At 43.5% G+C, this 23,623-nt stretch overlaps 1 protein-coding gene across 2 annotated transcripts in view; it reads right to left on the reverse strand.

Moving 5' to 3' along the window:
• Nucleotides 1-23,623, reverse strand: part of LOC139570750 (tight junction-associated protein 1-like) — a 157,359-nt gene that overhangs the window by 31,271 nt on the left and 102,465 nt on the right. For both annotated transcript variants that reach the window (XM_071392894.1, XM_071392893.1), the window contains 2 exons: nucleotides 14,789-14,950; nucleotides 6,400-6,466 (listed from right to left, as the gene is read on the reverse strand). In XM_071392894.1, coding sequence (XP_071248995.1) covers nucleotides 6,400-6,466; nucleotides 14,789-14,950 — 229 coding nt within the window. The remainder of the gene's footprint in view (nucleotides 1-6,399; nucleotides 6,467-14,788; nucleotides 14,951-23,623) is intronic.

Raw genomic sequence — 23,623 nt, forward strand, 5'->3', positions numbered from 1 at the left:
ACCCGCTGATGCTCCAGATACTCAACTAGTCTAAAGAAGGAAAGTTTTATTGCTTCTTTGAATCAGAACAACCGTTTTCAGCTGTGCTAACAATTGCGAAAGGGTTTTCTAATGATCAATTAGCCTTTTAAAATGATAAACTTGGATTAGCTAACACAACGCGCCATTGGAACACAGGAGTGATGGTTGCTGATAATGGGCCTCCGTACGCCTATGTAGATATTCCAGAAAAAAATTGCCGTTTCCAGCTACACTAGTAATTTAAACATGAACAATATCTACACTGTATTTCTGACCAATTTTATGTTATTTTAATGGACAAAAAAAAACAGATTTTCTTTCAAGAACAAGGCCTTTTGTAAGTGACACCAAACTTTTGAACGGTAGTATATATGTATATATACACTGCTCAAAAAAATAAAGGGAACACTTAAACAACACAATGTAACTCCAAGTCAATCACACTTCTGTGAAATCAAACTGTCCACTTACGAAGCAACACTGATTGACAATAAATGTCACATGCTGTTGTGCAAATGGAATAGACAACAGGTGGAAATTATAGGCAATTAGCAAGACACCCCCAATAAAGGAGTGGTTCTGCAGGTGGTGACCACAGACCACTTCTCAGTTCCTATGCTTCCTGGCTGATGTTTTGGTCACTTTTGAATGCTGGCGGTGCTTTCACTCTAGTGGTAGCATGAGACGGAGTCTACAACCCACACAAGTAGCTCAGGTAGTGCAGCTCATCCAGGATGGCACATCAATGCGAGCTGTGGCAAGAAGGTTTGCTGTGTCTGTCAGCGTAGTGTCCAGAGCATGGAGGCGCTACCAGGAGACAGGCCAGTACATCAGGAGACGTGGAGGAGGCCGTAGGAGGGCAACAACCCAGCAGCAGGACCGCTACCTCCGCCTTTGTGCAAGGAGGAGCAGGAGGAGCACTGCCAGAGCCCTGCAAAATGACCTCCAGCAGGCCACAAATGTGCATGTGTCTGCTCAAACGGTCAGAAACAGACTCCATGAGGGTGGTATGAGGGCCCGATGTCCACAGGTGGGGGTTGTGCTTACATCCCAACACCGTGCAGGACGTTTGGCATTTGCCAGAGAACACCAAGATTGGCAAATTCGCCACTGGCGCCCTGTGCTCTTCACAGATGAAAGCAGGTTCACACTGAGCACATGAGCACATGTGACAGACGTGACAGAGTCTGTAGACTCCGTGGAGAACGTTCTGCTGCCTGCAACATCCTCCAGCATGACCGGTTTGGCGGTGGGTGTGGGGTGGCATTTCTTTGGGGGGCCGCACAGCCCTCCATGTGCTCGCCAGAGGTAGCCTGACTGCCATTAGGTACCGAGATGAGATCCTCAGACCCCTTGTGAGACCATATGCTGGTGCGGTTGGCCCTGGGTTCCTCCTAATGCAAGACAATGCTAGACCTCATGTGGCTGGAGTGTGTCAGCAGTTCCTGCAAGAGGAAGGCATTGATGCTATGGACTGGCCCGCCCGTTCCCCAGACCTGAATCCAATTGAGCACATCTGGGACATCATGTCTCGCTCCATCCACCAACGCCACGTTGCACCACAGACTGTCCAGGAGTTGGCGGATGCTTTAGTCCAGGTCTGGGAGGAGATCCCTCAGGAGACCATCCGCCACCTCATCAGGAGCATGCCCAGGCGTTGTAGGTAGGTCATACAGGCACGTGGAGGCCACACACACTACTGAGCCTCATTTTGACTTGTTTTAAGGACATTACATCAAAGTTGGATCAGCCTGTAGTGTGGTTTTCCACTTTAATTTTGAGTGTGACTCCAAATCCAGACCTCCATGGGGTTGATAAATTTGATTTCCATTGATCATTTTTCTGTGATTTTGTTGTCAGCACATTCAACTATGTAAAGAAAAAAGTATTTAATAAGAATATTTAATTCATTCAGATCTAGGATGTGTTATTTTAGTGTTCCCTTTATTTTTTTGAGCAGTGTATATACATACATACATAGATACACTACCGTATGCATACACACACAGACACAGTGCCTTCAGAAAGTATTCATACCCCTTGACTTATTCCACATTGTTGTTACAGCCCGAATTCAAAATGGATTAAATGTATTTATTTTTCTCACCCATCTACACACAATACCCATATAGTGAAAACATGTTTCTAGAAATTCACACATTTATTGAAAATAAAATTTACAGAAGTATTCACACCCCTTAGTCAAAACATGTTAGTCACCTTTGACAGCGATTACAGCTGTGAGTCTTTCTGGGTAAGTCTCCAAGAGCTTTCTACACCTGGATTGTACATTTACAAATTCTTCAAGCTCTGTGGGGTTGTTGGTCATTGCTAGATAGTCATTTTCAAGTCTTGCCATAGATTTTCAAGGCGATTTAAGTCAAAACTGTAACTAGGCCACTCAGGAACATTCAGTGTCGTCTTGGTAAGCTACTTCAGTGTCTAGTGTAGTTGGAAAGTATTCAGACGCCTTGACTTTTTCCACATTACAGCCTTATTCTAAAATTGATTAAATCGTTTTCCCCCCACATCAATCTACACACAATACCCTATAATGCCGAAGCAAAAACAGGTTAAGACATTTTTGCAAATGTATAAAAGAAAATACAAAACTGAAATAATACATTTACATAAGTATTCATACCCTTCCGTCTGGCCAATCTACCATAAAGGCCTGATTGGTGGAGTGCTGCAGAGATGATTGTCCTTCTGGAAGGTTCTCCCATCTTCACAGAGGAACTCTGGAGCTTCATCAGAGTGACCATCGGGTTCTTGGTCACCTCCCTGACAAAGACCGTTCTCCCCCGATTGCTCAGTTTGGCTGGGCGGCCAGCTCTAGGAAGAGTCTTGGTGGTTCCAAACTTCTCCCATTTAAGAATGATGGAGGCCACTGTGTTCTTGGGGACCTTCCATCCTGCAGAAATGTTTTGGTACCCTTCCCCAGATCTGTGCCTCGACACAATCCTGATTCAGAGCTCTACGGACAATTCCTTCGACCTTATGGCTTGGTTTTACTCTGATATGCACTGTCAACTGTGGGACCTTATATAGACAGGTGTGTGTCTTTCCAAATCATGTCCAAACAATTGAATTTACCACAAGTGTACTCCAAGTTGTAGAAACATCTCAAGGATGATCAATAATAACAGGATGCACCTGAGTTCAATTTCGAGTCTCATAGCAAAGGGTCTGAATACTTACGTTTTTTTATACTTTTGCAAACATTTCTAAAATCCTCTCCACTTTTCACACTATTGTCTGTAGATTGATGAGTAAATAAAATGTATTTTATCCATTGTAGAATAAGGTTGTAACGTAACAAAATGTGGAAAAAGTCAAGGTGTCTGAATACTTTCCGAATGCACTGTAATGTTGATTCAGGCACAGAAAAAAAGTTGATCTATATAGTGCAAATGAATGCGTCTCCGCGTGGCATCGCATTTCTTCTGTATGGCAGTCCTGGAGGAAGTGCGCGACTGCGCACAAGCGAAGCTTAGAGGGAACAACATTAAAGCTTGCCATAACAAAGGAGTTGAATAGTTATTGAACAAAATATTTCAGCTTTTCATTTTTTATTTTATTAATTTGAAACATTTCTAAAAACATAATTCCACTGACATTGTGGAGTATTTATTGTGTGTAGGCCAGCGACACAATATCTACATTTTATCTATTTTAAATTCAGGCTGAAACAACAAAATGTTGAAAAAGTAAAGTGGTGCAAATACTTTCTGAAGGCACTGTGTGTGTGTGTGTGATATGTACAGTTGAAGTTGGAAGTTTACATACACCTTAGCCAAATACATTTAAACTCACGTTTTTCACAATTCCTGACATTTAATCCAAGTAAAAATTCCCTGTCTTCGGTCAGTTAGGATCACCACTTTATTGTAAGAATGTGAAATGTCAGAATAATAGTAGAGAGAATGATTTATTTCAGCTTTTATTTCTTTCACCACATTCCCAGTGGGTCAGACGTTTACATACACTCAATTAGTATTTGGTAGCATTGCCTTTTAATTGTTTAATTTGGGTCAAACGTTTCAGGTAGCCTTCCACAATAAGTTGGGTGAATTTTGGCCCATTCCTCCTGACAGAGCTGGTGTAACCGAGTCAGGTTTGTAGGCCTCCTTGCTCGCACACACTTTTTCACTTCTGCCCACACATTTTCTATGGGATTGAGGTCAGGGCTTTGTGATGGCCACTCCAATACCTTGACTTTGTTGTCCTTAAGCCATTTTGCCACAACTTTGGAAGTGTGCTTGGGGTCATTGTCCATTTGGAAGACCCATTTGCGACCAAGCTTTAACTTCCTGACTGATGTCTTGAGATGTTGCTTCAATATATCCACATAATTTCTCTTCCCCATGATGCCATCTATTTTGTTAAGTGCACCAGTCCCTCCTGCAGGAAAGCAGCCCCACAACATTTGTTTATACTTGCATACTGTTGTTTGTACAGAGGAATGTGGTAACTTCAGGCGTTTGACTTGTGGAGATCTACAATTCTTTTTCTGAGGTCTTGGCTGATTTCTTTTGATTTTCCCATGATGTCAAGCAAAGAGGTAGGCCATGAAAAACATCCACAGGTACACCTCCAATTATGTCAATTAGCCTAACAGAAGCTTCTAAAGCCATTACATTCTCTGGAATTTTCCAAGCTGTTTAAATGCACAGTCAACTTAGTGTATGTAAACTTCTGACCCACTGGAATTGTGATACAGTGAATTATAAGTGAAATAATCTGTCTGTAAACAATTGTTGGGAAAATTACGTGTGTCATGCACGAAGTAGATGTCCTAACCGACTTGCCAAAACTACAGTTTGTTAACAAGAAATTTGTGGTGTGGTTGAAAAACGAGTTTTAATGACTCCAACCTAAGTGTATGTAAACGTCCGACTTCAACTGTGTCTGTCTGTCTGTCTATCTATCTATCTAAAAAAACTATTCTGACAGTCCATCTACATTTTATGGGAAAACAACATTGGGCCAGGGGGCACGTTTCCTTTGACAATGTGATTGGAAAGAATGGACATAAAGTATGCACACACATACCACCGACACACACCGACACACAAATACCCTCCCCCCACCCCTCCCAATTAACATTGTTAGTATTATTCTGTTGATTTCCAAGACCTCTTGATTTTTTATTTTCGATTGTTAATGACTAGTTCTATTGTAACATTGTGCTTTGGCAATACGTATCAGTATGTCATCCACAATAAAGCACATTTCAATTGAATTGAGAGGCTAATCAAACAACCATCAGACGTGTGGGGACAGCAGCGCACATCTAACATCCACGCATACTTTATGCCCTGATATTTAATACATGATTGATGTTAGTGGCGAAACAATGATGATGTGAATTCATGTTTGTTATGTATGGTTGGGGACTCATATTGTGAATCTCCCGATAAACCTATAACAAGCATCATACATAATTAACCATGTTTTAAAGGGACGGTCTGGGATTTGCCATTGTGGGAATATATACAACTGTCCCTCTCTTTGCACATAAATTCCATAGTTGTCACTTGTGGTGGGTTTGGAACGTGCGCGCACACAGGTTTTCCCTGGTGTGCTGCCACAGGGAATAGCAGAGTTGTGGACCTTCCCATTTCCCAAGGGGTCTGGCAGAGACATGCGTGATAGAATAATTTGGCAATTAAGTCAATTCCCTCCGTGCTAATCCCTTGCAGCACTCTGTACCACAGAACCTTCCAAAACAAAATCCTGCAACATAAATGTCTGACAGGTGTGGGATAATGGCATGAGAGTGCACTTTAGATAATACACACACAGCTGTATGGGAAAGACTGTTCAGACAGAATAGATCCACTGACCTGGTATACTGGGAAATTCAGTGACATAGAAACCTGCAATTGGAAGTTGTAGTGTTTGCAATTCCATAATACGTTTGACCAGGGTAAGGTCAAAAGGAAAATTAATATTTTGAGCTATGAATGGAAGGACTGACCATCCATGATATCAAAAATATAGTTTAACCATGTTTTGAGGCCATACTGTTTGTTTACAAACATTGGAGTAATGCAAACATGTATTTGGGGTTCTGATGTGGTATGACAGTTGAACTAAGCTAATGAGGCATTTATAAGTTATATTCCTAAAGAATCAATGGATACGTATCATTAATTCATATGTGCATAAGTAGATGTAGAGACTACATATCATTCATTCAAAAAATGCAAAAATGTATGTAGCAACCGCAGATTGCCCCTTTAACTTCATGGTACAAGTTGTGCGATAAGGTTTCCGTTCAAAAGTAGTCACCAGAAGAACACGTAATGTGTATTGACCAATGAAAACCTATATAAAAAGCTCAGAGGACAGCTGAAAGAGGTGAAAGGTTACCAGGGCATGAAGCTTCTCCTCCAGGTCCTGGTTGGCCCGCTGGGAGGCAGTGTAGCTGTTCTGCAGTCTGTGGAGAAGAGCAGAAAACAGAATGTGTCTCAGTTAATAGTGCAGTGCCTACAGATAGAAAGGTTAAATCGGAAATCCACAGATGGTATGCTGCTGACTGATACGAGCCCACTGGTACAGAACGTAGCACTGCAGTAAGAACTCTTCAAACACTTCAGCTTTAAAAAAAAGAAATAATCATTTTTTAAATGTATGCAATCAACTCCCATCATAGTTCAGATGATGCGTTGTCTTCTCATGTGCGTCTCGTCTCAGACTGGTCGTCAAATAAATTAAAGAAACTGGCCATATAGACCAGAGTTATTGCCGCAATAAGGCACCAGAAAATGGGCACGTCCTGAAGTACGGATACTGTTCTTTTGGCAGTCACATACCCGTACATTTAGTTTGGTTTATTTCCATTCACATTCAACAGCAGAGCGGTATGAATTTTCTCAGAGCATTTAATGACGCCGTCTGAGTTTTTCAACAGGTTAGACTTTCGGCACAAATTACGAGAGATGGGAGGAAAGGGGAGAGAGGAGTCTGAACTAAACCCATTTCAATAGGGCCAAGGGCAATTACTTTCCCACTGTATCCAGTATCCACTGCCTCCTAAATTTGCTAGATAAATTCCACTCTAAAATGAGAGGTTGTGGATTTTATGCCGAATGCAATTATGATGCAGAAGAAATTCAAAGCGCTAAAATGGCAACGTAACAATTTTACACATAGTTTTGCTTTTAATGGATGAGATGGGCCCTGCAGGCATGTACTGTACAGGTATTGATGTTCCTGTTCTATAGAAATAGCTTACAACCCCTGATTAGGATAATGGTGGTGCACAATCATCATCAGTCACGCTCACAATGTGTAATGGTGAGCAACAGTAAAGAGGTGTGGGAATCAGGAAGTTCAGGGCACCAAAGCACACTGCTTTCAGTGAAATCTTTCAGTGAGTGTGACTCATGAGAAATTACGTGCAAGTCAACTCCATGTGAGACTTCTTGAACAAAGAAATACCCCCCAAATTTTTTTTAGAAAATCTGTATTTGAAAGGTGTCATGAATCTTTCGCAGGTTGACGTTTATCGTCATGAATCTTGCCCTGCAAGTAGAACTGAGTGGTTTCCGCTAGTTGGGCCAGCTGCAAAGTCAAAATTGGCTAAGGGTTAGGTATTATGGTTAGCAGTGTGGTTAAGGTTAGGTTTCAAATCAGATTTCATGACTTTGTGGCTGTGCCAGCTAGTGTCCCTACTGCAGAGCTGCCACCAGGGCAAGTTTCACGACAATAAATACCAACCTGCGAATCTTTCAATACCAGTAATTTCTAATCACCTCTCTATGTCCATTGTTATATTAGTAATTTTGCCTTTGTTAACCTTTGTATGGTTCAAACCCCATCTCACAGAAACCCCGGAGCATATGATTCAGGACTATGACTGAAAATCCAACATCTGAAATCCAATAGAAGTGTCCAAAAAAAAGCACACCGATGATGCTCACAAAGCACTCTGCCCGTCACTCTTCCCATTGAGAACGGATTACAAGGCCACAGTCTAGCAGCTTGTGATCCTTTCCCCGGTAGTGAGGTCTGCACAGTGCACCAGGGCCATCCTCTCTAGCCTGTTAGTCTCATCTCCTCTCTCTGCCCTGAGCCATACTGTTTGCTCATTTGACCATGCAGATGTGGACATGTTACAACAACTGCCTCTCCCGGGCCAACTGGCCAAGTGATTGATTCATCGATCGAACAATATTGCATAAGGACACACACACTGGTGTAACCTTGCCCTGATTACAACCCCACTGCAATGACACTAAAGCTATTGCAGTGTCCAGCATGTATCAGCGCTACCATTGCGTATCAATTGGATTCATACTCCAAAAACACCTGGATTTGACTGACATAATTCCCTCTCAATAACACCAGCATTTCTTATTACCCTCTGGCACATCCTTCTCATTCCTCACTAATTAAAAAGTGTTCACTGCAAATCACCACCGATGATTTTCGCTCTCTTTGTCCCAATCAAAAATTCATAAACACATTTGAGCAAAGCTCACTGATTCCCACCGAGACCACAGTGGTAAACTCCCGCTGTATTTCAGTGTTCAGAGGATAGTGATTAATTTTATTTAGAGCTGATGGAATTCAGAAAAAATAGGCAGAGCAATTAAAGTCACTTGATAGATCCACCAAGAAGTCGAATTGAATAGTCTGGCTGCCGTAAACAAATTAAATCAAGTCCTCAGAGAGTAATTCACATGTGAAGGCTGCTCCTGGGTTGGGTAAAATTGTAGTCGTAAATACAACAATTGGCTTCTCATTCCCAGAGCCTTTTCTCCATGCAGAGTGATCTCTAAAAGCATCCGTGTAATGGTGCTGCTCGGTGATAATCAGATAGGACATAGGAGTGGAGCATACTCATTAAACAACGGTGATCCAATTGAACCATTACCTTTGCTGAGGCCGCATTGAAATGTGTGATCATCTAGTATGGACCAGCGCATCCCGCATAGGCATGTAGCCTCATGCTCCGATTTATGATGGAAACACTGCAGGGATAATTGAAAGTGACTGGCTGCTCTGACCAAAAAACAGGAAGAGACGCCTCTTGATTGGAGATAAACTGGGATGATTGCTTTTGAATTCCACACACACACAGGGGATTTGAAATAAGCAGCCATGTGTTTTTTCCTGGAGTCTTGACTTAAACATGTGCATTTTTTTTTTACATTACTGCACCCCAGAGCAAAACCAATTCAAAATGCACATGAACAGTAAATGACAAAGCTGTTTTTCCATATACAGTGGGGAGAACAAGTATTTGATACACTGCCGATTTTGCAGGTTTTCCTACTTACAAAGCATGTAGAGGTCTGTACTTTTTTATCATAGGTACACTTCAACTGTGAGAGACGGAATCTTAAACAAAAATCCAGAAAATCACATTGTATGATTTTTAAGTAATTCATTTGCATTTTATTGCATGACATAAGTATTTGATCACCTACTAACCAGTAAGAATTACGGCTCTCACAGACCTGTTAGTTTTTCTTTAAGAAGCTCTCCTGTTCTCCACTCATTACCTGTATTAACTGCACCTGTTTGAACTCTTTACCTGTATAAAAGACACCTGTCCACACACTCAATCAAACAGACTCCAACCTCTCCACAATGGCCAAGACCAGAGGGCTGTGTAAGGACATCAGGGATAAAATTGTAGACCTGCACAAGGCTGGGATGGGCTACAGGACAATAGACAAGCAGCTTGGTGAGAAGGCAACAACTGTTGGCGCAATTATTAGAAAATGGAAGAAGTTCAAGATGACGGTCAATCACCCTCGGTCTGGGGCTCCATGCAAGATCTCACCTCGTGGGGCATCAATGATCATGAGGAAGGTGAGGGATCAGCCCATAACTACACGGCAGGACCTGGTCAATGACCTGAAGAGAGCTGGGACCACAGTCTCAAAGAAAACCATTAGTAACACACTACGCCGTCATGGATTAAAATCATGCAGCGCACGCAAGGTCCCCCTGCTCAAGCCAGCGCATGTCCAGGCCCGTCTGAAGTTTGCCAATGACCATCTGGATGATCCAGAGGAGGAATGGGAGAAGGTCATGTGGTCTGATGAGACAAAAATAGAGCTTTTTGGTCTAAACTCCACTCGCCGTGTTTGGAGGAAGAAGAAGGATGAGTACAACCCCAAGAATACCATCCCAACCGTGAAGTATGGAGGTGGAAACATCAATCTGGCCCTCAACCATCACGGTCACCTAATAATCCCCAGTTTACAATTGGCTCATTCATCCCCCTCCTCTCCCCTGTAACTATTCCCCAGGTCGTTGCTGCAAATGAGAACGTGTTCTCAGTCAACTTACCTGGTAAAATAACGGTAAAAAAAAAAAAAAAATAAAAAATTAAAAATTATTTGGGGATGCTTTTCTGCAAAGGGGACAGGACTGCACCGTATTGAGGGGAGGATGGATGGGGCCATGTATTGCGAGATCTTGGCCAACAACCTCCTTCCCTCAGTAAGAGCATTGAAGATGGGTCGTGGCTGGGTCGTCCAGCATGACAACGACCCGAAACACACAGCCAGGGCAACTAAGGAGTTGCGTAAGAAGTAAGAAGCATCTCAAGGTCCTGGAGTGGCCTAGCCAGTCTCCAGACCTGAACCCAATAGAAAATCTTTGGAGGGAGCTGAAAGTCCGTATTGCCCAGCGACAGCCCCGAAACATGAAGGATCTGGAGAAGGTCTGTATGGAGGAGTGGGCCAAAATGTGACTGCTGTGTGTGTGCAGTGTGTGCAAACCTGGTCAAGAACTACAGGAAACGTATGATCTCTGTAATTGCAAACAAAGGTTTCTGTACCAAATATTAAGTTTTGCTTTTCTGATGTATCAAATACTTATGTCATGCAATACAATGCAAATGAATTACCTAAAAATCATACAATGTGATTTTCTGTATTTTTGTTTTAGATTCCGTCTCTCACAGTTGAAGTACCTATGATAAAAAATGACGGACCTCTACATGCTTTGTAAGTAGGAAAACCTGCAAAATCGGCAGTGTATCAAATACTTGTTCTCCCCACTGTACATGTTGACCGCAAGATAAAAACGAAATGGTACATTTACATATAAAGAAAGATATGGGAAATGTATTGGAAAATATTTCAAATGGATGCAACATATTTTACGATTTAAAAGACATCTTGTGCATAAGAAACAGAATGGCAAACATTATCACCCGACACCCAATCGGGAAATGGTTTTCCCGCCAAGTTCTGTTAACCAGCATTAGCTGCAGACCTGTGTCCTGCCTCTGACAGAGTTTTAGTTTCCTAAGCAGGGCTCTACAGCGCTACAATTTTACGCGCATAAAGCGCCTAAATATTTTGCTGCGTGACCTGGAATTTTTATTTAGGAGCACCAGTGCGCCTTGACAAATTAAGGACTCTAGCTTTATTACCTCAACTATTTTTCATTGTGCTCCTAAATTTCTTTGTGTGCGCCTACATTTTTCAACTTAGGCGCACACCTGCTCCTTGTAAAAAAGGTCAGCCTAGAACCCTTCTCTGTGTGGTGGTGGGAACCTCATTGATCAATACCATTTCACTTCATAATGACATTAGCTTTACAATCTCATTCTTTTCTTTTTGTATTTCATCCCCTTTTTCTCCCCAAATTCGATCTGGTCTCATCGTGCAACTCCCCAACGGGCTCGGGAGGCTAAAGTCGAGTCATGCGTCCTCCAAAACATGACCAGCCAAACCGCACTTCTTAACACCCGCCCGCTTAACCCGGAAGCCAGCCGCACCAATGTGTTGGAGGAAACACAGTTCAACTGACGACCGAGGTTAGCCTGCAGGCGCCAGGCTCGCCACAAGGAGTCGCTAGAGCGCGATGAGCCAAGTAAAGCCCCCCCCAGCCAAACTCCACTAACCTAACCCGGACTGGGCAAATTAGGGCGGCGCCCTATGGGACCCCCGATCACAGCCGGTTGTGATACAGCCCGGGATCGAACTTGGGTCTGTAGTGACGCCTTATGCACTGTGATGCAGTGGCTTAGACCGCTGCGCCACTCAGGAGGCCCACGAGACAGTTTCTTTTCTCATTAAAATATGAATTAGGCATACCCCCCACCAGTACACGCTTGTCATTTTGTTGGCTATTTTTTTCCTGCCATTAACACTAGAATCGCTGGGCCTCGAGGGAACCCCCTTCGAACCCATTCTGACTGCAAAATTCTAACAGTGTTAATCATATATGCTATAGCAAAAATAATCATTTGGGTGTGCTTAATTTTTTTTAACCTTTAACTTACTTAGGTAACATCAGAATCCGATTTTTTTTCTTCTAAAATAACAATAGCTTTTTAAAAATAAATGTATGTTACTGTAGTCTATGTAAAAAATTAAAAAATTCAAGTGTTCAATACATTTTATTCGTGGAGTGCCATTGTTACAACTATGAAACAGAACGCATGTGTGATGGAATGCGGTAACAGCTTTTTTTATACAAAAAAAAAGGAAAATAATACCGCCAACATGCACAGTCAGCAAGACGCGCAGCCAAGCGATGACAACATCAATAAACATAAGTGCCAAGTGTGCTTGATAAAAGTGAAAATCAGTACAAAAGCACATTATGAATAATAATCAATTATTGGCAGCTCATGTCACAAACAACGACAGCTGGTGAATGCAGTGCTAATGTTACTTGCGATGTAGGGGATTCTCTGTCAGTGGTGACATTTTGTGCTGATAATCGGCCCATGGCGTCGTCACTGACTTGTTCTATCCAACGGTACCGTCTCTTCCTCTCTCCCATCTCCCCGTTTCATTTGGTGGTGGGCGCATCTTCGAGGCGCAACGTACTCAATTTCTTTTGCCCTTAAGCCTCGGAGGTGTATGTTCAGGCTGAGGCTCAGAATCAGATGAATAATCATCAGACATGTCATGATTCATTTCTTCCCCACCGTCAGTAGTTCAGTCAGAGTTTGGAGCGACGCTAACACGGCATGTGCTTTCGTCTTGGTCTTCTCGCCATTGTAAATGACGTACTCCACGTAGGCCAGAGTAGACTGATAAAGACTGCTTGGATTTGATGGACTGATATAAGGTACATACCATTTTGAGATAAAAATCTGAATAGACCAATATAATAGAATGGCCCACCCTGTTCTTCATTCCCAATTGGTGATTACATAATTCTGCATTGTTCGCTTCCCCTCGCTCATCAACTCACCCATTCTCCCCCATCATACTTTACTTCATTTATTTAATCTGTTGTTATATGTGTGAAATTAGTTTAGGCATAGTTTAGGTTCAGTTTCGAAACAATTATTGGGGTGATTATCAACTGGACACGGCAACTGTAGGGAGAAGGAGAGGGGCAGGCACTATTTAAAAAATGATAAGCCCTCTTAAAACTGTTTATAACTCCAGTTCTGTTTGTGATATTAAGATTCTAACAAGGACCGTGTGTTATATAGACTTACTTAGAAAAAGTCAAGGACAGAAGTGACTTTTTTTTTTTTTATCATGAAAAGTCCAAATGACAGCTTTAGCGGTTCTAGTGTTAAACTCAAATCTATTTGATCTGTCAATACGCTTTTAAACGTTAACTGTAAACGGAGAATAATGTAAATCATCATTTAACAAGCTACAAGTTGAACACAGATGGGACTTGGCTTGCCTTTTACTTCAGAATGAACTGGATAGACCAGCAGATGTGTAAAGATGAATTTCTTAATCAAGAGCTGGGAGGTGGGTTGCAAGTGCATCGCCAGGGAAAGCAAACACAGCAGACCAGAATAATAATATGTAGGAGAAGCATTTGCTTTTAAATCAGGTTCTGAAAGACTGGTGGCCATATATTGTAGAGGAAGGCCTGGTGTTATCACCTGGGGCTGACAGAGAAAGTGTGGTGGGGCACAGAAGAGCCCTGGGGCAACATCCTCCGATTGAACAACAACATTATGAAATATAGATATGCACTGAGTGTACAAAACATGAAGAACTCTTTCCATGACATAGACTGACCCGGTGAATCCAGGTGAAAGCTATGATCTCTTATTGGATGTCACTTGTTAAATCCACTTCAGATCAGTGTAGATGAAGGGGAGGAGACGGGTTAGAGAAGGATTTGTAAGCCTTGAGACAACTGAGACATGGATTTAAAGGGCCTTTGAACAGGGTATGGTAGTAGGTGTAAAGCGCACCGGTTTGTGTCAAGAACTGTACCCCTGCTGTGTTTTTCACGCTCAACAGTTTCCCGTGTGTATTGAGAATGGACCACCACCCAAACAACATCCAGACAACTTGTGTGTAGATAAAACAGCACAGACTTCCTGGCAATGTTCCATGTGGCAGAAACTTAACATAACATTCTCAAATAGGCAATCCAACATGCCCGGAGATTGAGGGAATTAAAGTAACAACTAGATGCATAATCAGACAGCTAAGATCTCATTAATTCAACAGCTTTGATCAAATTCATTAAAAATTGATTGCCGGGGAAGGTATTCATTTAATCTTTCTGTGTGGGAAAAAAAGTGTGGTGGGGAGAGGAAGTGAGTGAGCGCGGTCATCAAAAAGAAAGGAGGACCAAGGCACTCTTCATATAATTAATTAAAATGCCTTTATTAGTATGGCATGTTCAATAGAAACAAAGTTGTTTAAAAACCGACGCGTTTCGGCTGCATGGCCTTCGTCAGGGAGTGAGTGAGCGCGGTGTAAGGGAATATTATCTGTGTTATGAGATAGTGAGAGCGCTTTCCATGACACTGACAACTGGCTCAGAATACGAGGGAGGTCGAACTCGTCACCTGCGGAACTTGTCTCTCATCTTCTCCAGGTCGTCGCGGGTACGACCCATCTCCTCCCGCATGTAGTGGCGGCTGGTCTCAAACTCCGTCTCCATGGCCTCCATCTTGTGGGTGGTGTGGGAGAGCCGCCGGCGCAGGTCTTCATTCTGCTGCTGCAGGATCCTGGAGGGGAGGGACGGGTGGAGGGACGGGTGGAGGGGGGAGACAGTCAGCCCAGGTGCAGTGGAATGATTCACAGACAGTATCGTATTTCACAGTGACTAGACTGACAAGACGAACAGAGAGCCATGAGAACTTGCTTCAGCCACAGAATTCAGGGAGACACAGTTAACTGACAAACTGAATTTGAGTGACTGACAAAATATCAAAACGGGAAATAAAGAAAAATCACAATTAACAACTATGATAAGCATAATAAGGGAAAACTGGTATGCGAAAGAAAGTCATTAATTTAGCTAGTGCGTGCATATTTATGACATACACATTTTTGGGGTGTGCGAGAGAGAGCACATGGTTGACCACAGCCCTCTGTGTGTGTCTGCAGCGGGAAGGAGAGTAGCCTGTGTCTTGGGTGATTGCCTGACTTTGCCCAGGTCCCTTTGTCCTAGTGTGTCTGTGGATTTAATGGGAGATACTGTCAGGATGCTGGGGGGACGGGAGGGGACAGAGCAGCTGACATGGGACAGGACACATCTGCTATCTGCCACAACCCAATGTCCCCAATCCTGTCACCACACAGCGCATCACACCACGCAGCATCCAGCCACACACTCACTGCTGGCTGCACACGTCTATTAAAACCACAGTTCTCTCAGAGTCTGTCCAATCTGGCTCAGATGCATGACAGCGGTTAAAACAAGACCACATGTTTTTTTCAACACGTCACTGACACATCCAACCAGCAACAACAGATAGCTCAATAAAAAGCACAAAGAAAGCAGGGAGAAAGGAGGAGAGAGGAGGATATGCAGATACGGCCAGCTAGTTAGCAGCAGAAAGCTCATAACTACCGTCCACTGACCTACGTTTAGGCTGTGACTTCCAGTAGGCTCAGATTAGGTTGTGAGAGCCAGGCAATTGATTAGGCAGACCACATCAGCAGCATCCAGGTGCGTTACCCTGTGACAGGGTGTGATTGGGTGTGACCGTGTGGAATCAAATTAGCCCTCACACCGCTGTCTGCTCCGCCGTGCTGCGTCTGCAAAGATCAATTGGACTTTTTCCACACCTAACAGCTTGCGGACACTAAATCTTTAAAATCGACGTGAGGTCCCATCCTGACACTCCCAGAGCCAGAGGGTAGTCCTCTTCACTAAGTCTACTGCTTAAGAGAGGGGAAGGAAGGAACGCACACACATGCAGACACGCATGCCAACCAGAACGGCTCAAGAAAAGAGAACATCAATGATTTATGGTATGTTCTGGTCGGTGGGGGGGGGGGCGACCAATGTTTTACTCTATAAATATACACAGGATTTCACGCTTTCTTCTGGGCTCTTTCAGGGCACAGGTTTGAGTAACAGGCAGAAAATTGGTATTTGGCACAGTCTGTGGGTATTACCCAGTACCTTCAGTCCTTTTGTAAATAACCCATCAGTTAGTAAATTCTGCAGACTGGTAGGAAATGTAATTGACATCCAACAAATCCAAAAGTGAATGTCCACATTTACAACGTAAACAATACCTTTCCAGGAGTAAAAAAAACAAACAACGCTCTTGATGACTTGGAATTGTGATTTCTAATACCAACATGTATATCGAAAAATGTGTATGTTGGATGATTAAAAATATGTTACAAGAAACAGATTTTCAAGTAATAAAGTCCTCGTTAAATGACTACAAAATAAATGGTTGACAGAACAGGAATTGAAATATATCTTTGTCCCAAAACCTACAGTTTAGACACAAATCAACCACAGACCCTCCATTAAGACCTATCGTTTCAGGTACTGGCTCCCAAACAGAAAGTGTCTCGTTATGTGGACTTACACATTTATCCATTAGTCAAATAGTTGCTCTTGATGTCTCATAGCTATATACTGTGGCAGCTCAGGGGAGTCAGGGGAGAGGTGACACTCACAATAAAATAAGACAGCGGGAGACCCGTTGCTTTAGGATCTGGGGGGCTGCAGTTGCTTCATGGGCCCAGCAGGTAGTGACTGGCCGTCGGCAAAGACTCGTTTCCCGGGCAGCTCCAGGCCAGGTATCCCTTCTGGCCACAGTTGTAACACCTTCTCTGGCTCCCGCTAACAAGCAGCCGAGCCTCGGGGGTGATCTGGGTTCAGTAATAGGAGGCCGTCTTGAAGCGGGGCTCAAATAGGTGTCTCCCTTTCTACCACGCGTTGGTTCGGGCTTGACTTCAGGCCTACTGGGCTCTGTCCTTCGCAAACACCTCTACAGTAACCTGGTGATTTTCTATTAAAAGCAAGCAGGGCATCAACTAACGGGGGTTGCTCTGGGCAGCATGGCGCTTTGTGTCGGTGGGCAGGATACATTTGTCTATTACCAGTCGATCTATAGCTGATGGCCCGTCCCACGTGGTAAGCCAACTACTAGTTAATCTAACCGGCGCGGCTATTTGAGGTCTTACCGGGGCGTGGCCATCATAGGCCCAGGAGTGGAATGGTTGTGCCTATAATGGGCCAAGATGGCAGTTTTCAGAGCAGCATAGTTGTCGACATCCGCCCGTGCCAAGTCCCTACAGGCCTTCTGGGCTTCTCCAGTCAGAAAGGGGCCACTTTGCCAGCCAAGTCCTCCTAGGGACATCGCTCTTTCTCTGTGGTGCGCTCAAAAACCTCTAGCTAAACTTCAATGTCATCTTCAGCAATTAGCTTGGCGAGAATCTTGACTGGTTCCGTCATTCGATTTGGCCGAACCATGGCTTGGCTAAGCTGTGTGAAGGCCTCCTGATGGGCAAGGAGGCTTTGGGCTTGCACCAGCTGAGTTACAGCGTCTTCCATGAATCACCAGACCCAGTTGGTGCCTGTAGAGCTGTCCATGGCGCCGACTCACCTTGGCCTCTCGAGCCCTCTGGAGCTGACCAAGGTCCTGCTCCTTCCTTTCTAGAGGCCTGCTGGCCCCTGGTTTTCCATAACACCAATATTGCGAATGATGAGGCCCTCAAATTCTTCCTCTCCAACCGCTTAAGCAATGTGCCTACAAATTACATAATTGAGCTTGCACAACTAATGCTTACTAAAAACTATTTTCTATTTGAAAAATATCACTACCTACAGACTTTAGAAACAGCAACGGGAACTCCATTAGCTTCCAACAACGCAAATCAATCTTGGGAAAATTCAAATTGGATTTTAATTCATGAAAATAATCCTTACAAAGATCATGTTAAATATTGGACCCGATATACAGAAGATTGCTTTATGATCTGGACGGGTTCCGAAATTAAATGAACTTCTTAACTACAATCAAACAATTTCCTTCACTATGGAAAATAGCATTAACCATAGATTTCTTAGATATAGATTGTCGCTTTTGTAACAAGTACTAGAGTTTACAGAAAACCTACAGATAGTTATCGCCCTCTCCTTGAGCATTTTCGCTTGAGAGGATACCCTGATGCCTGGCTTGATAAAGCTCAAAACACAAGTTTAAACAGAAACCAGTTACTTAATAAATGACAACAAAAACAGAATCAAGTTTTCTGTAAACTATATACTTACTTTCAATGATAGCCGTAATGGCATCAAGTGTATTGTCAATAAACATTGACACAGACTCCTATTTAAATTCTGCCTTCCAGAATCCACCTTTATTCACCTATAAATGGTCAAGAAATCTATCAAACTTACATTACCGTTCAAAACTTTGGGGTCACTTAGAAATGTCCTTGTTCTTAAAAGAAAAGCAATTTTTTTGTCCACTAAAATAACATCACATTGATCAGAAATACAGTGTAGACATTGTTAATGTTGTACATGACTATTGTTGCTGGAAACGGCTGATTTCTAATGGAATATCTACATAGGCGTACAGAGGCCCATTATCAGCAAGCATCACTCCTGTGTTCCAATGGCACGTTGTGTTAGCTAATCCAAGTTTATCATTTTAAAAGGCTAATTGATCATTAGAAAACACTTTTGCAATTATGTTAGCACAGCTGAAAACTGTTGTTCTGATTAAAGAAGCAATAAAACTGGCCTTCTTTAGACTAGTTGAGTATCTGGAGCATCAGCATTTGTGGGTTCGATTACAGGCTCAAAATGGCTAGAAATAAAGAACTTTCTTCTGAAACTCGTCAGTCTATTCTTGTTCTGAAAAATGAAGGCTATTCCATGTGAGAAATTGCCAAGAAACTGAAGATCTCGTACAAAGCTGTGTACTATTCCATTCACAAAACAGCACAAACTGGCTCTAACCAGAATAGAAAGAGGAGTGGGAGGCCCCGGTGCACAACTGAGCAAGAGGACAAGTACATTAGAGTGTCTAGTTTGAGAAACAGACGCCTCACAAGTCCTCAACTGGCAGCTTCATTAAATAGTACCCGCAAAACACCAGTCTCAACGTCAACAGTGAAGAGGCGACCCCGGGATGCTGGCCTTCTAGGCAGAATTCCTCTGTCCAGTGTCTGTTCTTTAGCCCATCTTAATATTTTCCTTTTTATAGGCCAGTCTGAGATATGGCTTTTTCTTTGCAACTGTACTTTGTGGTGGGCTGGCTCATGAATTGATATGATGTAATTAGGTGAGCAAACACCGGGGGCGGTAATGATTTGAGTTGCCCTTTGTGCCAACTCCCATACCCTATAACTCTATTTCTTTGTGACTAATTTCTATACAGGTAGACCAGAAAAGCCACATCCCTGATTGGCAGATGAATGGCAACCGTGATCAGAAGGACCTGCTGCTCATCTGTTGTTCTTTACAAATGCTGTTTTGAATTAAAATAAAATTGTGCCTACACACTAAAGGCTGTAAAGCCGAAACGTCTGTGTATGCTATCCCTGTTGCAGTGAAAATAATGAAAAGCATAGAATAAGCTTTATGCGACATCTTGAGCGCAAACCCTTTTAATTTGTCTGAATTCGCAGGTTTTACGCAACAGCCAAGCTTCTGGGCGAGCGCGATTGTTCTCTTTTGATTAGGTAATACCCTGTAACCCTGTACAAGTTTGCTTGAGATAAGTATGTGTGCTCAGTATGCATGTACACAACACATACGGAAAGTATTCAGACCCCAATTTATTACGTTATAGCCTTATTCTAAAATTGATTAAATATTTTTCCCCTCAATCTACACACAATACACCATAATGACAAATCAAAAATAGGTTTTAGAAATTGAGACTTCATAAATACATTTGATTGATTGATATTAAAAATGTAAACCATAAATATCTAATTTACATAAGTATTCAGACCCTTTGCTATGAGACTCGAAATTGAGCTCAGATGCATCCTGTTTCCATTGATCATCCTTGAGATGTTTCTACAAAGTCATTGGAGAACACCTGTGGTAAATTCAATTGATTGGACATGATTTGGAAAGGCACACACACCTGTCTATATAAGGTCCCACAGATGACAGTGCATGTCAGAGCAAAAACAAAGCCATGAGGTCAAAGGAATTGTCCATCGAGCTCCGAGACAGGATTGCATCGAGGCACAGATCTGGGGAAGGGTACCAAAATATTTCTGCAGCATTGAAGGTTCAAGAACACAATGGCCTCCAACATTCTTAAATGGGAGAAGTTTGGAACCACCAAGACCCTTCCTAGAGCTGGCCGCCCGGCCAAACTGAGCAATCGGGGGAGAAGGGCCTTGTTTAGGGAAGTGACCAAGAATCCGATGGTCACTCTGACAGAGCTCCAGAGTTCCTCTGTGGAGATGGGAGAACCTTCCAAAAAGACAACCATCTCTGCAGCACTCCATCAATCAGGCCTTTATGGTAGAGCGGCCAGACGGAAGCCCCCCCGCAGTAAAAATGCACGACAGCCCGCTTGGAGTTTGCCAAAAGACACCTAAAGAACTCTCAGACCATGAGAAGCAAGATTTTCTTTTCTGATGAAACCAAAATTGAACTCTTTGGCCTGCATGCAAAGCGCCATGTCTGGATGAAATCTGGCCATCCCTACGGTGAAACATGATGGTGCCAGTATCATGCTGTGGGGATATTTTTCAGCGGGCAGGGACTGGAGCTGACCAAGGTCCTGCTCCTTCCTTTGTAGCTCCCTGACTAGTGACTAGTCAGGATCAAAAGGAAAGATTTACAGAGCAAAGTAATAGAAATCCTTGATGAAAACCTGCTCCAGAGCGCTCTGGACCTCACGCCTTCCAACAGGACAACGACCCTAAGCACACAGTGTGAGGCGGCAGATAGCCTAGCGGTAAGAGCGTTAGGCCAGTAACAGAAAGGTTGCTAGTTCAAATCCCAGAGTCGACTAGGTGAAAAATCTGTCGATTTACAAGGCACGTAACCCCAATTGCTCCAGGGTCAGCGTCAATGACGGCAACATTTTAATTTCACAACGCACAGGTTACAAATATAAGCGCCTCCAATTTGACCTTTGACCTTTATAAGAAGCTAAGCTTTCCACTCTATTCTGCTGTAAATGTAAGCATTGAGGAAAAATGTAGATGCATTATATGGTACAATACAAGATTTGCACAGAACTCAACTCCTGCCAACTAATGCACAGTGTGTATATAAAAGCAAGGTATCAGGAACTTTGGCTCTAACCTGGATGATTTACAACAGCAAAGCAAAATGAGCATGTCACAGCATAAAAGGGTCAATTTCAGACAACCTAGCACCCGAGTCCACAGTGGTTGGGATACTTTTTCGGCTGTGTTACAAACAGCTCTAACAGCCTTGCACACTGAGATGCTCCACAGGAGCCAACAAAGAGGTGGAGGAGAGTGGCAAACGCACATTGGGGAAATAACTGCGATAAGAGAAAACAGAGATTCAAAAGCTTTCAGAAAGTAATTTGATAGACTGAAATTGTAAGATGTTCTCAGAGGCCAGTTTATTTTATTTTTTACAAGCATTAAACTTTGTCCTTGTGATCAGAGAGGTAGGCGTGTGCATCATAGTGAGCTGAAAAAATGTGAAATGCTATCAAAAATGTAACAAAAAAAACAACATTTGCAATAGGCCTACAGCGAAACACCCAACAGCAACGCTTAGGATGGCCAACAGAACGACAGCCATCCCTAGGCCTCTGATGTCTATTTCCCTGACTGCTTCATGGCAACAACATCGTCAGTCATCTCATCACTGTCACTTCTTATCTGTCTTTCATAGGCCCCTTATCCCATGGTAGTCGCAACTTGACACTGAGTGACAGAATACAACAAGTACACGTCTCGAGATAAAGGCTGGAAGGATGCATTTGTGTGTTATGTCTAGTCAACCAAACAGAAAATAAGACCCGGCATATGGAAAGAGAGGTAAACAAAACGCCTCTAATTATAAAATAAGCATAGTTGAGCATGGCTGGTCGAGAGGCAGAGGCCATTTAAAACTCGGAGGCACAGCAAGGTTCCAGCGGAGAATGGGAAACAATTCCTGGCCGAGCTGGACTTTTCTGACCTGTTCCCCATTCGGAGGGGTATGATGGAAGGAGGGAGAGAGAGGAGGAAGATCTGTCTGTCAATCGACGTGTCGGTAATCCCATTCATCTGAGAAACACATGTTGGGAGATTTGCTCCTCACAGTCCTCTGCAGCATATGCAGTAGACCAACAGCCAAGATTCAGCATGACAAAACCGCTCTACTACTGGGGAGACAGAACAAGCTCTAGCCTCTGTAGAGGCTTGGTGCCTTGAGGAATTCCAGGGCAAGAGTGGGCAACTGGGCGGTACTCATTAACAGCAGCACTCAGCTCAGGTCCGGTTGTATTCAGTCAGACACAGGTCATCTCGCACAGAATTATTCAACATCCCACACGAGCACAGGGGCATCTAGGCCAATCGATTATGTTGCCTGTGTGCCACAAAGCAGCTTACCAGCATTTCCCACCACAGGGAAGAGAGAGGGAGGGAGGATCCAACAGCCGCTACGTCAGCGGAAATTCATTAAGCATTGCGGTCTGATGCCCATACGTGTGGATAGTGGCCTGACAACATTTACCCTAGCGCGCACGTCACAGCTTGTTCACTGACACCAAAGGGCACTTCACGTGTAGCGTACCACAGAGACAGAGACTGCACTAGACTTCACTATGAGAGGATAAGATGAAACTTCAAAAACACAGGCACTGTCACACACACACTTGATAGATTTAGTAGTAATTAGCTGAGTATAGGGATTCCTGTGGGAAAGGAAGTGGAGCGGAGGAGGACAGGAGGACTGATGGAGGTGAGAGTGCCATCTGTAACTAGAACTAGTGGTCGGTCTCTGCTTTGACTCATCATTAGCTGTGTGGCAGCAGCAGGTGTGTGCTTTCACAGCCTGGACTGCCGAGGCTCTCAGGGAGGTCCGGCAGGGAGATGGCACTGATCACACAGATTCACTCTGAGCCCAGTCTGGGGTGGGAGGAGGAGAGGGAGGAGGGCGGTGTGGTTGACAGATGTTGGCGCTAACAGCAACCTGCTCCTCTTCCATTCGCCCACCTGTGCAGCGCCCATCCGACCACACCGCAGGGCCTAGTCATCATCGCACCAGATGGGATCTCCCATATCTCTATGAACCCTCCCTCCCCTCCCCCTCAGTGCTACTGACGCAGAGGCTGGGTGTCTGAGGGCGTATTCACACTTGGTCACTTTCAGCCAATTTTTGTGAACTCGGTGCGATTCGCTTATTTCTTTGTGCAGCGTGAAGACTCCAAAAGGAACTCAGACCCGTCAAAAGAGCCCACGAAGCAAACCGAACTGAG

This window comes from Salvelinus alpinus, chromosome 3 (genome assembly GCF_045679555.1).
Source record: "Salvelinus alpinus chromosome 3, SLU_Salpinus.1, whole genome shotgun sequence".
NCBI lineage: Eukaryota > Metazoa > Chordata > Actinopteri > Salmoniformes > Salmonidae > Salvelinus > Salvelinus alpinus.